The sequence below is a fragment of the Thamnophis elegans genome, chromosome 5 (genome assembly GCF_009769535.1).
Source record: "Thamnophis elegans isolate rThaEle1 chromosome 5, rThaEle1.pri, whole genome shotgun sequence".
NCBI lineage: Eukaryota > Metazoa > Chordata > Lepidosauria > Squamata > Colubridae > Thamnophis > Thamnophis elegans.
In genome coordinates, this window is record NC_045545.1 from 52,881,538 (window position 1) to 52,897,869 (window position 16,332).

Genomic DNA, 16,332 nt, shown 5'->3' on the forward strand with positions numbered 1-16,332 from the left:
GTCAAGATTAGGCTGCTAGCACCTTAAAATTTAAAGAATTGTTTCTGCTTTGCTACCCCCATTCCCTTCCCTTTTCCATTATATTTACTAGATTATGGATGTATGGATTGGGATTAACTTCTTTTTTTTAAAAATCTCTGTATCATACAGAGAAAATGTGACATGCATTGTAGATGATCATAATACTATATGCTATTAAAATACTCTATGTAGGACCATTATAAAACTAGCCTGTGCCATTTGATCATACACTTTTTTGTTTGCAGAAAAATACCGTGATATTGGTTTGCACAGGATCACAAAGATGTGGCCATATGTGTAACCACCAGAGAGCAGCAAATTCATGTGAAAATATCCTATTCTGTTTCAATTAGCAGCTAAATCATTTTCTTTCCAAGAAAAAAGACAGAATCAGATGGCTAATGAGAGAAGCTGAAGCAATTCCATCTCCTATCTAATGGGATTAAAATCAGAGTCTTCCCAAAGGGCTACTGGAAAAAAGAAAGCTGCAGTCAATTATGACATGTACAAAGTTCAGGAAGAAGCTGCTTCCTAGCAGAAGTACAGGTAGTCGTCAACTTATAACCCATTTGTTTAACAAAGATTCAAATTTGCGATGCCCTTCAAAAAAGCGACTTACTACCTGTACTTATACAAACTGTAATAGTATTGTGTGATCACAATCCCAAAGTTGCCAATTGGCAACTGGCTTGCATTTCTAACTGGTTGCAGCATCCTGCAGTCACTTGATGATGATTTGCAACCTTTTTCTGAGGATTTCTGGCAAAAAAAAAAAAAAAGCCCATTAAGGAAGCTGGATTTACTTAACAATCACGTAATTCACTTATTTGACTGCCATAAAATTGTTGTAAAATCCAACTGACTACAACAATTTACCATGGAAATTGTACTCCCAATTGTGGTTGTAAGTTGAGAACTGCATGTAATGCGTCATTCGATAGAGTGAACAATCTCTGGTCTTGCATGTAACTTTGCCTTTGCCTTTCCACAATTCATACTGACAATTCAACATGCTTCTGAATGGGGTAACATAGGTTACATTCCTGTATGAGGATCAGGATTACTCAAAAAGTGCAGCAAGTTGTATAAGATCTGTTCATCCCCATTTTAGCTGACTGGCAATGGTTTGTACTTAGTGAAGAGAAAACACGCTCTGCAGATGCTCATAGACATTGTTTATGCGATCCAAATCAAATCCTACTGAAAGCAGCATTTGTGGGCTAATGTATTCTATGCGTTTTGTAATTAAAAGAATGGCTTCTACTTCTGCATCCCTGCATATCAACTAGTATATGCATATTTGATTGAAATCGGTGTCCTCTTTTGGGGGAAGAGGTTGAAGCTTAAACAGCCACTCTGACCAGTGGCTATTCATCAATGAGGAAAAGGCCATCTCTCGCCAAACATTCCAACTGAAACTCATGGAAACAGTTTCCTGGGGTGGAGATTGTTTTTCAGTCCTAGGGGAATCAAGCTTTCTATGCTTTAAGGCAAGGAAACTCTGGAGGGAGCTTGGGGTTATAATAGGCTGTGGTTAGGATCCATATCCATGTATTTCAACCCAATTGCATTGTTACTTGAAAAAGAGGGGAAGCAGCTTGCAGAGGCCTTGGCAAAGCTAGATAGGAGGGGCAATCACATATAATAATGCTAGCTCTGTTCCCACAAGTGTTCTTTAGTTGTGTCCAGGAAATTAATTCACTGGGGCCAGAACAAAGATGGAGAGTGCAATTGTTGCCCACCCATGAGAACCTCCCACTCTAGCAATGACCCAGAGCAGGCAGGAAAGTATGTATGATTTCCTCCTGCGCCATATAAGAAAGGACTGGTTTCTCTATTTTACACTGCTCAGCAATTGCTTCCTCCTAAAATATATGCAAGTATACTGGCAAAAATTTATGGAGATAGTAAAAAAATAATAATGGATATGATCATGCCACCTAGCATAAATGCTATCTTTCCAAAAGACATTGCAGTTAACAGCTTAGAGAAACAGGGACTGCAGTTACTTCCAATCTACCCCTTATCTCTATAATAGCCTCCTCAATTTTTATAGTGCAGACAAGCAATACCTCGTCTGCTGAATTTCCACTGTTTTAAGTCTTTTATACCCCCCCCCAACCTGATTTATGGTAATGGTGGTGGTAGGGGAAGCAATAAAAATGTAATTGCAGCACCAGCCTGTCTAACATGAAGAGGCACAGAGCTTTTAAACTTTGAAGGGTTTGTTGCCTTTAATTACAAAGCTCCATTGTTGCAGGTTCACCCCATTTTAAGAGACGAATTCCAAAGAACAATATTGTTTGTTGTAATAAAAAATAATATGTAAGGGAATAATGCAATTTAAGAAGATGGGTCCTTTAAAATATAGCACATCACTAGAGCATCCAAACCAACAGAGCACACACAAAACAAAAGTTAGAAATTTGTGCAGAGACTGTACTGTAACTCAAGACTATGATTACAAATTAGTCCAGACTAGGAAATTCCAAATATGTTGGGACTGCAATTCCCAGAGTTCCCAGTCACCATGCTCAAGAACTAAAAACTCAAGGTTGAAAACAAGGTTGGGAATTCCAAGAATTCGAATCCCAAAATATTTGAAAGGCACCATATTGGAAATCTTTTCATTTCTATTCACTTCTATTCCATTTCTAATTTAAAGGAAGATGAAACCAGGACACAGGCCAGAGTTGGCGAGCCTATGGTATTTTTGTTGGCACACCAGACCTCCAGACATCTGAAATACAAGTGAGAGGGCTTTGCTCTCCCATAGTTTCTGAGGTATGCATCACATTATTTTTGAGGCTCTAAAAGAGCATGGCCCTCTCTTGTGACTTCCAGAGGGTCTAGAGAGGAGAGTCCAGAGAAGAGGAGATCCAGAGAGACCTCTTTTGTCTAAGATGGGGTAGCGTATGACACACAAGCAAATTTAAGGTAGGCATTTTCTGAATGTTTGACACATCAAGCCCCAAAGGTTCATCATCCCTGGCATAGGTTCCATATGTAGGTTTTTAATTTAATTCTGTTGAACTTTTATCTCCTTGTGAATTCTTATTGTGGGAGTTTAGCACAGACGTTTCTCAGGATAGGAAACTTCTCTTTTTACCTTATGTTACTCTGTAAATCATTGACTCAATATGTATATATATATATCATAGTCTTCCTCCTTCCATGAATGAAAGGGGACAACTGATGGTCCAAGTCTGGATTTCCTGTTAATGGGTGTTTCTTTCTTAAAGTATTGCACCCTGGAAAAAAAATGAATGGGATTAACTCCCTTGCTGCTTGATCCAATTAAAGCACATCATGCTTTTCGGTGAAGTAAGTCCCATGGGCAGTTCATGTCACCTGATCCTTCCTATTATTAGGAAAAAATGCTATAAAACTAAGAAGGGATGATCAGTTCCATTAAAAACGAAGTAGGCAGGTGGAAGAAATTTCTTGAATAATTAATTTATGGAAAGGAAGAATTCCTAGTGAGAGAATGGAACCCATTCAACTCTGCATGCTTCTGAATGCTGGTTTGCAGATAAACATCCTTGTGGGTTATGCTTGCTGAGGACAGTGATATTTGTAGATCAAAATGTATGGAGATCTATAAGTTTGGAAAGCTGGAACATACAACATTGTGCCCCACCATTCCCATAATGCCTGGGGCTAGTTGACAAGAGAAACACAGACCATCTGAATATCTATGTGCAGCTAGCCTTGTTTAGCAATTCTATGTAAAAAAGAAAACATATCAGCAGCAAGATGGACACATTGCCTCAAGGAGAAATGTACAACTTCAGTTGCCTGATGGCATCTTCTGAGCTACGTTCCAAGATCTGTTTTTTGGGGGACAGGGTTTTTGAGGTAAAATGAGGAGCTTAAGAGTTTGGCCATAAAAGGAGGAAAGCCATTTTAGCATATGGTAGCAAAAAAAAAAATTGAAGAAGTTTGGCAGCACCTTTCCTAACTACTATAACACGTTTTATTAAAAGTCACTTGGCACCTGTGTTTTTTATTGACAAAAACAAAGGGCAGCTGCAGCCACTTCTTGAGGAGGAAAGTGGATAGCACTTGCTTGCCACTTCCTTCTGAACAGAGAATGGGCGGTTCTGGTAAGGAAGCAGGACTTCTGCTGGAGTTGCAGTTTTGCACCCCAACCTTCCTCCCCTGAGGTAACCTGGCTTACTCAAAAATATGAACATTTCAGACTTTCTTTCACCAACAGCCTGGATGGACATGGATCAGGATAAATACTCCATCCGCTCACCAATAAAGGGATTCCTTCTGCATAACCTCCTTTAGTTTCCGCTGGTCTCCCTCAAAGAGACTGTTGAAATTGTACTGGGGACTGAATTCTGCTGCTCGTGGGCTGGTAAACTTAATTTCAAATGATGAGCTGGGAAAATCAATCTGCAAGAGAGAGAGGAGAATAGTACAGAGACTTGATCAGCATCCAAAAAACGGTTCTTTGATATTGGAAATGTAGGCACTTGATTTATAAGGCAATCTAATTGCAAGCAATCTTTTCTCATATCGCTTCATGAAACTAGTCTGAAAGCATCTTAGCTTTTCCCAGTTGTATTAGCATATTACTATTCTGAGTGGCAATTTAGACAGCACAGAAATTGTGACATGTCTCACAGTAAAGGGAAAAATTAGAAGCTTAAATTATTCATCTTGCTTAATTTATCCCTATATTCATGTAGTACGAAAATCTACAGAATTACAAACAACTTGAGAAAAAAGGTTTCTTATAATTGAAGCAATATGTTACTGTCTTTCCATTTTGTCTGGTCTCTTCCTTGTTCATTAATTATCCATTTCAGAAGGTATAATGTGCAGGTCAACATATTGACTGAGTTACATCATGCACTGTATTTCGGGATTTAATCTATTTTATAGATTGTCTCTGGTAAAAATAGTTAACAAGTTAAATGGCCCCTCCTAGTAATAGGAGTCAAGATGTAGCAGTATGTATTTCCACTTAATCCAATTTAGAACAGACCATTAATGTAGTGCTTTTATACTTGTCCTTCACTCATATTTCATTGCTTTTAAAAGTAATTTTTCTTCAAAGCAAGAAAGACAGGGGAAAAAGTGATTTGAGTTGGGTCAACTGTATAGGATTAATGTAAAGCCAAGCTACCCCAGTTTTCAGTTTCTGGGAGCTGCTTGATGACTAGGGAGACCAAAGAATAAACCAGGAAAAAGAATCAAAGAAAGGGTTAATGCCAAACCTCCTATCCTTTTAGCCTGACCATCCTAACGTTACTAGGGAAACCGCAAACACTGAATCATCTGACTGCGCAACCACATACCATGCACCCAAACTGTGATTCACCATATTAGCACAAAAGTAAATGAGTATTGATTTGCCAAGTTTAATTTGAATTCTGCAACCACTATTCTGGCAATACACACCACACCATATGCAGAAGGAATGTACTTTTCAGCTCTGATATGCCAACAGACCTGTCTCCATAGTAAATTCTAATTTAAGTGACCACAAATGCACGGTTGTTCTTTGTGCCCAGCCTGCAGATATGAGGCATAAAAAAAATCTAGATAGACATATCATCTCCAGGATTTCTTCTTATACATAATTAGTGGAAATATCAGAGAACATGCTAGACAAGCAAACAGACTAAATAAATAATTTAGGGTTTAAATATATGGCTTAATTAAGAAGGATCCAGAGTGAGCAAGTTGCTTTGGAAAACTAATGTAGCACTATGGCTATGAGAAGCATTAACCGTTGGATCAGAATCCATATTTTGAGTCTTTATGACTTCACTAGAAAGTCGGAAGCAAATGTTAACTCCAATCCTCCCCTTTTCTCCTGCAATCTAACTATTAGCTAATGCTAGTTTAGAATGTTGAAGAAACAATTACAAACATATAATAAATCTAAAATGTGAATATTCATGCATTCACATACACATCACTTCAATCTGACTGCATTCTAACAATATATTACAACACATTAAACAATTCCAGTGAGTAACTAGATTCTTACATTCTAGGATTAGCTCAAGGCATTCAATCTCTAAAGGTCTTCCAGGAAAATTAACCTGACATGTGTCCAGATGGCCAAAAGAATAGGAGACACACTTACCTTGTGGTGTAGGCTCTTCTAGAGGACGAGACTGTCCCCATTGAAAATGCTCACTTCTGTATCTTATCCCACTGTACTTTATATTGGGTTGGTAACTTCAGTAACTATCAGGATTGGATAAACTGAATTTCCCTGGGACTGGAGATCTCCAAAATGCCCAGGACCTAAGCCACATATGGAATACACACTTCAAAATAACCCGGTAACTAATCCAGCTCCTATAGTAATAGTATTATGTGGCAATGTTGAGATCATCTAGTAAGCACACTTGTAGCTTCATTTTGCATAAAATACAGCTTCTGGGTAGTCTTCAAACATATCCCATGTAGAACAAATTACAGCAATCTAAGCAAGAGTTGACAAGGATATGAGTGAATATTCTCAGTTTGTTCTGTTCTAGGAAAGGCTGCAACTGGAATATCAGATACAGGTGGTCCAAAGCTTTCCTGGTCTCTGTCTTCAACAGCTCCTGTAGCAAGAACTATGATTCCAAGAAGAAGTCTAGATTATGAATGTGCTCTTTTATTGTATTGTCCTAGAACACAGGTGTCAAATTTGATCACATCACGTGACATCACATGACGTATTGTAACTTTTTTGCCTTTGCGGAGCTGGGGTGGGTGTGGCCAGCACATGATGCATCCAGCTGCAGGCTGCCAGTTTGACATCTGTCCTAGTCAATAGCTTTCTCAATTAATACCTCCCTTGTCTTGCTGGGATTAGGATTTAGGGTTTTTTTTCCTTTTTCCAATACAGCAGTTTCCAAGCATTGGCTCAAGCCATCTATATTACAATTCCAAGTCAATACAAGGTGGAGCTATATAACTTCTCTCTCTCACACACACACTTAACTAGTCATAATCAACTGAATCTTTGCAGTTTAAACATAATATAAAAAATTAAAATATATTGAAGGTATTTCATCCCAAACTGACAGGTTAGCTTCCAATGGCTTTATGTAGATTTTAAAGCAGTATGAGAAAGATTGAGCCCTAGTGCACCTCATCCTGGAGTATTTGAGGGCTCCACATGTCCTACTCTTATTGGATCTGTCCACTCTGGAAAAAGAACCATCACATTATGGTGCCTCACCCCCCCCCCCCCACTTTCAATCCTCACAAATGACCCAGAAGAATACTGTGGTCAATAGTATTAAAACAGCGAGTGAAAATAATCTTCCCCTAAGTTATTAATGAGGTTGCTGTCCCATGTCCTATGCCCTGAATTCTAACTGCCATGAGTTCAGACAATCTATTTCTTCCAAAATCCTATGTACTAGTTGTTCCATCACTTTCTTGAGAATCTTCTCCCCAAAGTGTGTTGGTAGTGGCTATAAAACTATGATTATCATTCAAGACTACTGAGATTTCACCCACCCACCTGCCACAAGGTGTTATAGCTAGGATCTCACTTATTCTCCCCTCCTTAGCTACTTTAACCAGCCAGAAGGGGCAAATGGTAAATCCACGCCTGGTGGGGTTTATATGATGGAGAGTTATATTCACTTCTTCAAGATGCACAAGGTCATAAACCTCACAAATATCACTGCAAAGAACAGGACTACCCTTACTATTTCATTTGTCCCTATATACATTCAACTCAGGGTAAATACTAGTGATTTTATGGATCTTCTGGCCAGTTTTTCCCTAATACAGTTTACATTACTCTAAAAAGTGTAATGCATTTTGCAATTGCAATCAGGCTGGAAAATAATTGCAACAGAGTAGGCTCAAATTTGAATTCATATCCTTATTCTTTCATATTTGCTCTTTGTTTTCTGACAGTGTCACTCTTTGCTCTTTGCTTCATCTTTGGAAATACTTAGAAAATCAAACTGAAGTTAAGTGCCAGTGTTTTAAGGTTGCCTCAGTCTGTCAAAGACTTTAAAATTCTTGCGGAATCTGAGCCTTTTTGCTGTTATATAGATTAATAAGGTATTTCCTTTGAGTTTTTCTTTTTAAGATGAAAGATGCGATCAGGTTTCTTGTCAATTAGAAAGTTTCAACCAGATCCAATTATGGATAAAGATATGATGTCCACATAAATGCACTGAGCAAGCATTTGTTATTGCATGCTCTATGTATCTTAGTAGCAGCTTTGATGAAAACAATATATTAATTCATGAAGAACTCAATGGATTTGTAAGTACCAGTAACTGTGGAAAAGTAAAATTAACTGCTTGGTTGCAGGCCAAATAAATCAATACTGAAGAAGCAGGTCAGAGAGTTGCAGCAGCAGGGAAGGGAAGTAAATGGAGCAAGGTCAGATACTCAGTAATGATTCTCATTTTTACTCCAAGTCAGTGGTGTGTACATGATATGACCCAAGGGAGAAGATTTTTTTTAAACCAGCCCAGCTGGATTCCCTCTTTGTCTGCCAAGTCTTTAACAATCTCTACCTTGCCTTCCATTCCTTTTGTCCACACCCTAAGCAGCAGTCTTTGCCATCTCATTTCATAGCCAAAATGCTATTCACAAATACCATGGAAAGAACACAGGGGAGGAGAGAGAAGGAAAGTTATCCTCTAGAGTTGAAAAGAAGGAAAAGACAACGAAGCAATCAAAAAAGAAGAAATAGTTGCTGTTGAGTGTACAAATACTGTGAATAACAATAAGGGGTTATAAATTACGAGGACTTGTACTTCATTATAGGTATTAACAGAAGAATCAGAATGATTTAGGGAATCAAGATCCAGGGAAACAGCACTGCCTCTCCCTCATAAAGGAAAACAGTTCTATGAAAGAGCAAACAATTATATCAAGCTTCTTATATCCCAGCATTGATTTTTTTCCCTTCATGTATTCACAAGAAAGAGCATTAAAGGATAACTTAATAATAATAATCTTAGCTTTCCTAAACAAAAATCCACCAGAATAGAATAGCATTAGTGTGTCTCTAGTTAGTAAAGGCCAGTAATTTATCTGAAGTTTATCAGAGCAAAAGTTTGCTACTTGAAAGGACATTCATTGAAGTTTATGGCTACCGGGTTTTAGCTTTAGGACAGAACTGGCATCAAGGACTTTAATCACAGTCTTTCAAACTATTGTAAGATTCATTTATTTGATTTCTATAACTGTGTATCACAAGTCACTCTGGGAGGTGTATGTCATAGAACATCAAAACAGATTAAAAACAATTAAAACAATGCAAATCAAATATATAGGGAACCAAGTAGAACTGTAACATGGATGTTAATATAGGTAAGCACTTTGGTCCTTGACACACCTGGGGCGACAACCAAGTCTTCATGGTCTTATTCTAATGCTGAATTTATATTTTACCGACAAAGAAATAAAGAGACACTATGTCAGTAAAATACAAATTCAACACAAAAATAGTTAGTTGAGAAAGTGACTGCCTGAGAAGGTTACTGGATTGGGATTGAAAGGCGAAAGTGGAAGCAGGTTGCCCTGATAGACTGGTCTCACTGGAAAAACCTCTAATTAAGATGCATTTTTTTGGTATTGAAAATGTAATGATTTCTAAATGGCCATCTATGAACACAAATTAATCAAAGGATCATAGAGTTGGAGTGACCGTCATCTGGTCTAACTCCTTACTCAGTGCAGGATCTCCCAGAGCAGGGTTTTTCAAACTAAAGGAGGAAAAAGTTCATTCAAACACATCCAATTTTCTAACGCTTTGCTTCTTGATCAGGAGCTATAAGATTTTTTAAAAAAAAAAATTTCACAGGCTGATCATATTTGAAAACTCCTGCCCTAAAGCAAATTCTCTGCCTGATGGAGAACTCACACTTCATTTGGCAGCCTGTTCTACCGTTAACACATTTGTTCTGGTCCTGCCCTCTAAGGCCAGACAGTGCCGAAGTCCGCTCCCTTTTCTATGTGACAGCCCTTCAGATATTAAAATGTAAGATATGCAGATCTTTAAAATTAACAAGTGCAAAACTCCTTGTGCTTTTGGAAAGATATGCATTCTTCCTTTATTGAGTGTGGGTAAAGCATTATTAATACTAAAAGCACATTCTCACAACATTTTTATTTTTCATTTAAATATGGCCTCCTCCTCCTCATTCCTTGGGTCATAATGGAGTCTTTGCTTCTCTCATTTAAAAAGTAAATCCTGAAACCCAAAGAACTAATGAGGTTTCCTTCAGCATTGTTATCCCTGTATCCTTTATCATGGATAGGGAAGGTATGGCCCTCCAGATGATGCGATAAAACTCCTACCAGTCCCACCCAGCACAGACAAAGTTGAAGCACATTAGTTGATGTGGCAGAGGTGGTGATTTGTTATATTTGACTTCCCGACTTTTCTCAAGAACTTAAGGCAGCTTGTAAGGGAATGTCCCTTCATTTCTACCTGCTGCTACTCCCTGTGATATTGGCTGGCCCAAATACACAAATGAGCATCCATAACTGGGGGTTAACTAGAACTTGGGAATTCCCAGTCCTAATCTGACATCTTAATTGCTACTTTGCATTACTGTGTAAACAACCTATGAAGTAGAATAGATTCCTCATTCCTCCCTTTGAAAAGCTGGAACTCTACGCCAATAATTTTGGAGTGCACTAACATTAATCAAAGATACTCTGTTTTGAAAGTCATGCAACATAATCCTCACCAACACCTGAATCAAACTCAGCACAAAATTTCCACAAATCAGTTATTGTATATCTCTGGAAAGAGGAATTTAAATTAAGCCCAGTAGGGGTGCTTGTACAACAGCAGACTGTGGACATAGTGTCATTATAACTTCCTCTTGTCTGAATTTAGGTCATAAAAACCATAGCTGTAGCAGGAAACTCACTTGTAGAATAACACTATCGGGCTGGTTAAAGTTGGGAGCGCTTGATCTGGCACTAGAAGGACCTTGAGTTGCAGGCCACAAACCTAGGAGTTTCCTTCCGCAAGTCAGGACTCTGTGAAGAAAAGAAAAGAAAAACAGAAGCAAAGTCACTGATGGCAAATTCAGATCCTGTATAAAGCACAATATTAATTTAGAAGAGGAAGCAATTCCAACAGAATCTACCCGAGCAAACTCAAGCTGCTTGGTTATCCTGACAATATCAATGTCACTGTTCAAAATGCTCATTAAAGCATTTTCTTTGAAATAGACTTTTAATCCAACTTTGTTGAGCATAATTATTACTTGCAGGTGTAGATGACCAATATTTATTTGTTTACTTAGAATCATGGAAATGGAACCCAAATGAAGAATTTCTAGAAAATAGTGGTCCAGTCTTTGTTGAACATATTCAGCTGAGGAAAGCTCTCCATTCTCTTGGTAATTTGGTTCCACTATTGAACCATTTTTACCACAAGAAAGATTTTCCTAACATTTAACAAGTTTTTTCAATTCTGTAAATTGACAGGTACTGTTTCCCCGAAAATAAGACAGGGTCCTATTTTTTTTTATTTTTTTTTGAGCCCTGAAATAAGCGCTTGGCCTTATTTTCAGAGAGGTCTTACTATTTTTGAGGTGCAGGAGGTGGTTGCATGGTCACCTCATGACTGCTGTTGTGTTGCAATATTTTCGGGGAGGGCTTAATTTAGTCCATGCACTCAAAAGCCCGACTGGGCTTATTATCCAGGGAGGTCTTATTTTCAGAGAAACAGAGTATTTTTGTCTTGATTTTGTATTATACAGGACAAAATCTAAAAATAATCTTGGATTACTTTTGCAGCAAAAAACATACAGGGGAATGTTGGCTGCTATATTTATATATCTTGGGTAACCACACAGTCATTTGAGCCATCCTAACCAGCTTTCTCTGGGCCACTGTTTCTTCTCTGAAGGGATAGAATAGATTAGAAGTAGGTAACTTGATGCCTGTAGGAACTAACATGCCCCCCAAACGTTTTTCTACAACTCATCAGGCTTCTTGAAACATCTGATTTTGTAAAACATTTTTAAAAGAGAAAATAACTAGGAAAATGTCCTATTTCTCTGAGGACTATCTCTTGAAAATTATAAATAGAGCATATGGTAAAAGGGGCTAGTTCAGTAAAGTATTGTTTTAGGAATGACCATCCCAACCACTATGGCTATTTTGTGGATAGGCAAGTCTCTCTTGACAATCTTTTCATGGATACATACTCCAATTCCTTATGGGTCCCCATATCTGTGGCTTAGGTGTTAAGCAACAAAAGGCTAACAATTAATAGGAACCATTGGATCATTTATTATTTGAAAGTTTGATTCAATGATTCAATTAAAAATAAAGTATTCAATCATGTCCTTTTGGCCTTGCAATTTTTCCCTTCATATCAATGTATCTAATGAATATATAGTATATGGATATCTGTATACAGTATGCATTCACCTGCCAATTTAAGTGCATATTTTGGGGAATGAGTTGAACTCTAATTGATGAGAGTTATTCAGATTCCTTTTCTATGCTTGTTATAATAGAGTAATACAGTGAACTCCTTGGAATTCATCTCAAATGTTCTGAAAAGCTGCATTGTTTATCCTCAGTGGAGTTCACTATTCCTCCCACAGAAGTAATAGGAGCAGGCACACTTACTGTCGAAAGTTGAAAAGAGGAGTAGTGACCCAACCCAGAGCTTCTGGGGTGCGGCGCTGCTTGTTTGTCTCCGAAGAACTCCCAGGAGGTGGGAGTGGAATAGCAAAGAGCGTGGCTGTCAGAAGAGTCTCCCGTGGCAGACGATTCATTTGAACTGGGAAACATATCCTGAAAGAGATTACAATAAATTAGCTTAAAATTATACCATAGATTCACATTATATTTTTTAAAGCAATGTTCAATTGAATTTCCACTACAGAATTTCTATCACAGAAAATAATTATCTCACTAGCTACTCACAGGACTGGGGAACCTATGGTCCTCCAGTTGCTGCTGAATTAAAATTCACGGTAAATTTGGCCATCCTAGAAGGGGTTTCATGAAGCTATAGTTCAGCAGTTTCTCAAGAATCACAGATTCCACACCTGTGATTTCCATTTTACTATGCTGATATGTAGCCGATATTTAAAATAGAGCATATAAAAGACCTCTTTCATAACAATCACAGTTCAATCAAAATATTCAGTTTTGTTTCTTATAGCATCAACCTTGTGAATTCTCAAGTTTCTTCTTTCCACTATGTATTCAAAATGGAAAGTGATTAGTGTGTGTGTTTCTGTGTGTGTGTATACAAATACAGGTGTGTATCTGTGTAATCATGTGTATATGTGTGTTATGTATATGTATGGGTTGATATATACTTTCTTTTGAGAGCAGGCAACAGAATTTCATTTTTAATGGGTTCCAGTGTGTTCAAGGTAAAAATGACAATAAAGGTTATCTATTTTATCTTAATCTAATCTTTTATCTGTAATTCATCTCTGCTAGGTTTATGTTCTCCCTTGGCTTCATTCCTTTCTTCATTCAGTGGCCATTGCCTTAGACCAAATATATGGCAAATAAAATTCATTACTTAAATCTGGATCCTTATAAACATGAGAGGACATGAATAAATGCCATATTATCTATCTTGTCTAGCCTCACTTGAACTCAGTAACCTTTATTGTTATTCCTTGTGTTTCAAAGCGTAAGTAACACCTCAACTAAAATGCAATAAATCAATTAGCACTGGAGATAAAATAATCGTGTAGAGGTGTCAGATCATAGTATTTTTAGCTGGCTGGATTTCAGTGCAACATACAGTATATCTGACAAATTAGACTTTTGTGGACTAGGTTGTGTTCTAATTTTATTATCTTTCTTGTGATTCTAAAGATCATTGTTTGGTGAAAATGCTGAGAATGTTCAGCATTTCCTGGATATAAAGAAAATAGTTAAACTGCATGTTAGCTAGCAGGTGCCAACAGTAAAGACGTGACAATTGCAAGCAAGTGCTAAGGCAATATGGTCTTCCTTTTAGCAAGCCTTCTAAAACAAGTACTTGTAATTTTCCTTTTCATTTCTCACAGTATCCCCCAGTTTAACATTGTTCTGGAACTTATTCTCCACTGGGTATGTTGCTTAGAGAAATTTGGGTGTTAAGAGGTTTCTAATCTTGGGGGCACTCAGGCTGAGGAAGGCTGCTTTGGGACAATGCAACATATTAAATGGCAGACTGAATTGGATAGGCAGGTATCGCAAAAGATGAACACGCATGCATGTGAAGTAACCTTCATAAACTTGCATGAAAAGCTTTCTCAAGCCAGCTTTCTCAAAATTTAAGTTTGTAATCAATGTCCTACAGCCTAAAATTGTGACAAATTCTTCTTTCCCCCTTTCATTATGTTTTGTGTTAGTTAACTATAATTTTTGTTTTAACATACTTAATGTATTAATGCATTTAATCTCTTTATCAAAGAAGGAAAGGAAAAATAAGGCAGAGGTCTGGGACATGCCCCCCCTCAGCCTTCAAATTATATTGATTCTTTGCTAAAACAAGAATATTTCTGGAAAATAGCTGCTGCCAAAAAGAAATAGGTCACGCTGAAAAACTATCACTGCTCTAACACCAGTATCTCATCTAAGCTTCTGCTGCACAGAATGGAATAGGGTAGGGTGTGGGGAGCGAGTGCAGAAAACATGGTAAGGCAACATGAATCCTTGGCTGAAATCACTCTGTTCTGGCAGAAGGAAAAAGTTAGTTCTTCATACGGAAAAAGGCAAACAAGAAAAGAAGATTTTTAATATTTAGAGTTTTTTTTCTTGAGGCTCAGAAACAAAAGGCTAAATTACTAGGAAAGAAAAAGGTTTGTTCTCCTCTAGAGACAACAATACATAGTGCAATGTTTATGAGAAAGGATTAGCAACTAGAGATTTCTAATACGCATACTAGAATTTATAATTGTAGGACATAGAATCTTATATAAAGAGCTGAATGGCTGCCTAGCCATTGAAATAAACATGACAATTATCCTCACACTTCACTAACTATTTTGTTATTCAAAAATACAGTTTAGCAGGATGAAAGTGTTGAAAGCTTTACTTTGCCTTTTCTCAATGCTATTATAATTTTACAGGAACTGAATGAATTAAAGGAAGTAATTTGATCACAGCCAGTTCCACAGCTGAATCAGGAGTTAATTTAAGGTTGTGCAAGTTAAGCATTCAACATTATAGCAAATGAACAACTGCGGTATTTAAATTTTAAAAAAAAGATTGTGCTGGTAATCACTAAGACATCAAGTTGAGAATCACATTCCCAAACATTTTAAAAGGTGAAAAAAATGCAGAAAATACCACTGCTTTTGCTTAAAAGTCCTGCCTTCAATAGCTGACAAGTGGTTATTAATGCTGAGAAAATGACATGTAGCATATGCTTAGAAATAAATTTATTAAGTGAGCTCTGACATACAAAATGGATTTTGGTGCTAAACTCCACTGAAGCGAATTCAGACAGGAGGGAATCACCACTACAAAAAACCTCCACATAAGTCCTCTCTATGCCAAATTTCCATCTGGAGGTTTCTGGGCTGGATTAAGGGGGGAAGGGCTCACTAACCTTCTTCCAAAGTTTCCATTCCTCCATTCTATACAGCTACTTTCCAACTGAATCCTAGGCTGATCCTGTAGCATAAGCAGGGCCAGAGGATACGGCTGTGGCTCAGGGAAGCCTCATAGTGACCCAAAGACAGTCCAAAAGTGCTGTATAAAACCTTTCATGTCTGGAAACCCTTCTGGCAGCTAGCTAGGGGTATGCAGAAACAGCTACATGGTAGGCGCCTCATTCCATTTTTTTCGCTCTGGAGTTTAATCCATTTTTAGTTGCTTGAATAAAGCACTCCTACCAAGAGAAGTTTAGGCCACAATTTCCATGGTGGTCTCCAGTGAGTCTTGAGGATTTTCTTCGCTGGAAGAGACAACTTCTAAAATTATCTCTTCCGCACGGCCTTTTCTGATGGCTTAATAAAAATACTAAGTGTTATCTGTAGCTCAATAGTAGGCAGCAGACTTCTTGCTGCCTGAGCTATTTTTGGATCAACTCCTCTTATCCGCCACCTTAACAATTCCAAAGTGCACTATATACCCCCTGCCAGGGAGTGTAGGGTTAACAGAAGAAATCCGTCCCTCTCTCAGTTGCTTTGCAATCCGATATACCTCGGAAGTTATTTTGTCAGATTCTCAAATGTAGACATCTGCCCTTGGGAAGAACTGTCGAAGCATGCAGGGTTTATTTTGCAGAATCACAAAAGCAGTTAGGGACAAATTGCACTTTGCGTGGCAGACCAGTTTGTCACTTTTGCACCATCTGTTTCTCTGTGAGCCTCCCCACCC

General features: G+C 37.9%; 1 protein-coding gene across 5 annotated transcripts in view; it reads right to left on the reverse strand.

Moving 5' to 3' along the window:
- The window catches only part of PIK3C2B (phosphatidylinositol-4-phosphate 3-kinase catalytic subunit type 2 beta), a 110,463-nt gene that overhangs the window by 27,831 nt on the left and 66,300 nt on the right, over positions 1-16,332 (reverse strand). For all 5 annotated transcript variants that reach the window (XM_032218179.1, XM_032218178.1, XM_032218177.1 and 2 more), the window contains 3 exons: positions 12,622-12,789; positions 10,902-11,013; positions 4,283-4,425 (listed from right to left, as the gene is read on the reverse strand). In XM_032218179.1, coding sequence (XP_032074070.1) covers positions 4,283-4,425; positions 10,902-11,013; positions 12,622-12,789 — 423 coding nt within the window. The remainder of the gene's footprint in view (positions 1-4,282; positions 4,426-10,901; positions 11,014-12,621; positions 12,790-16,332) is intronic.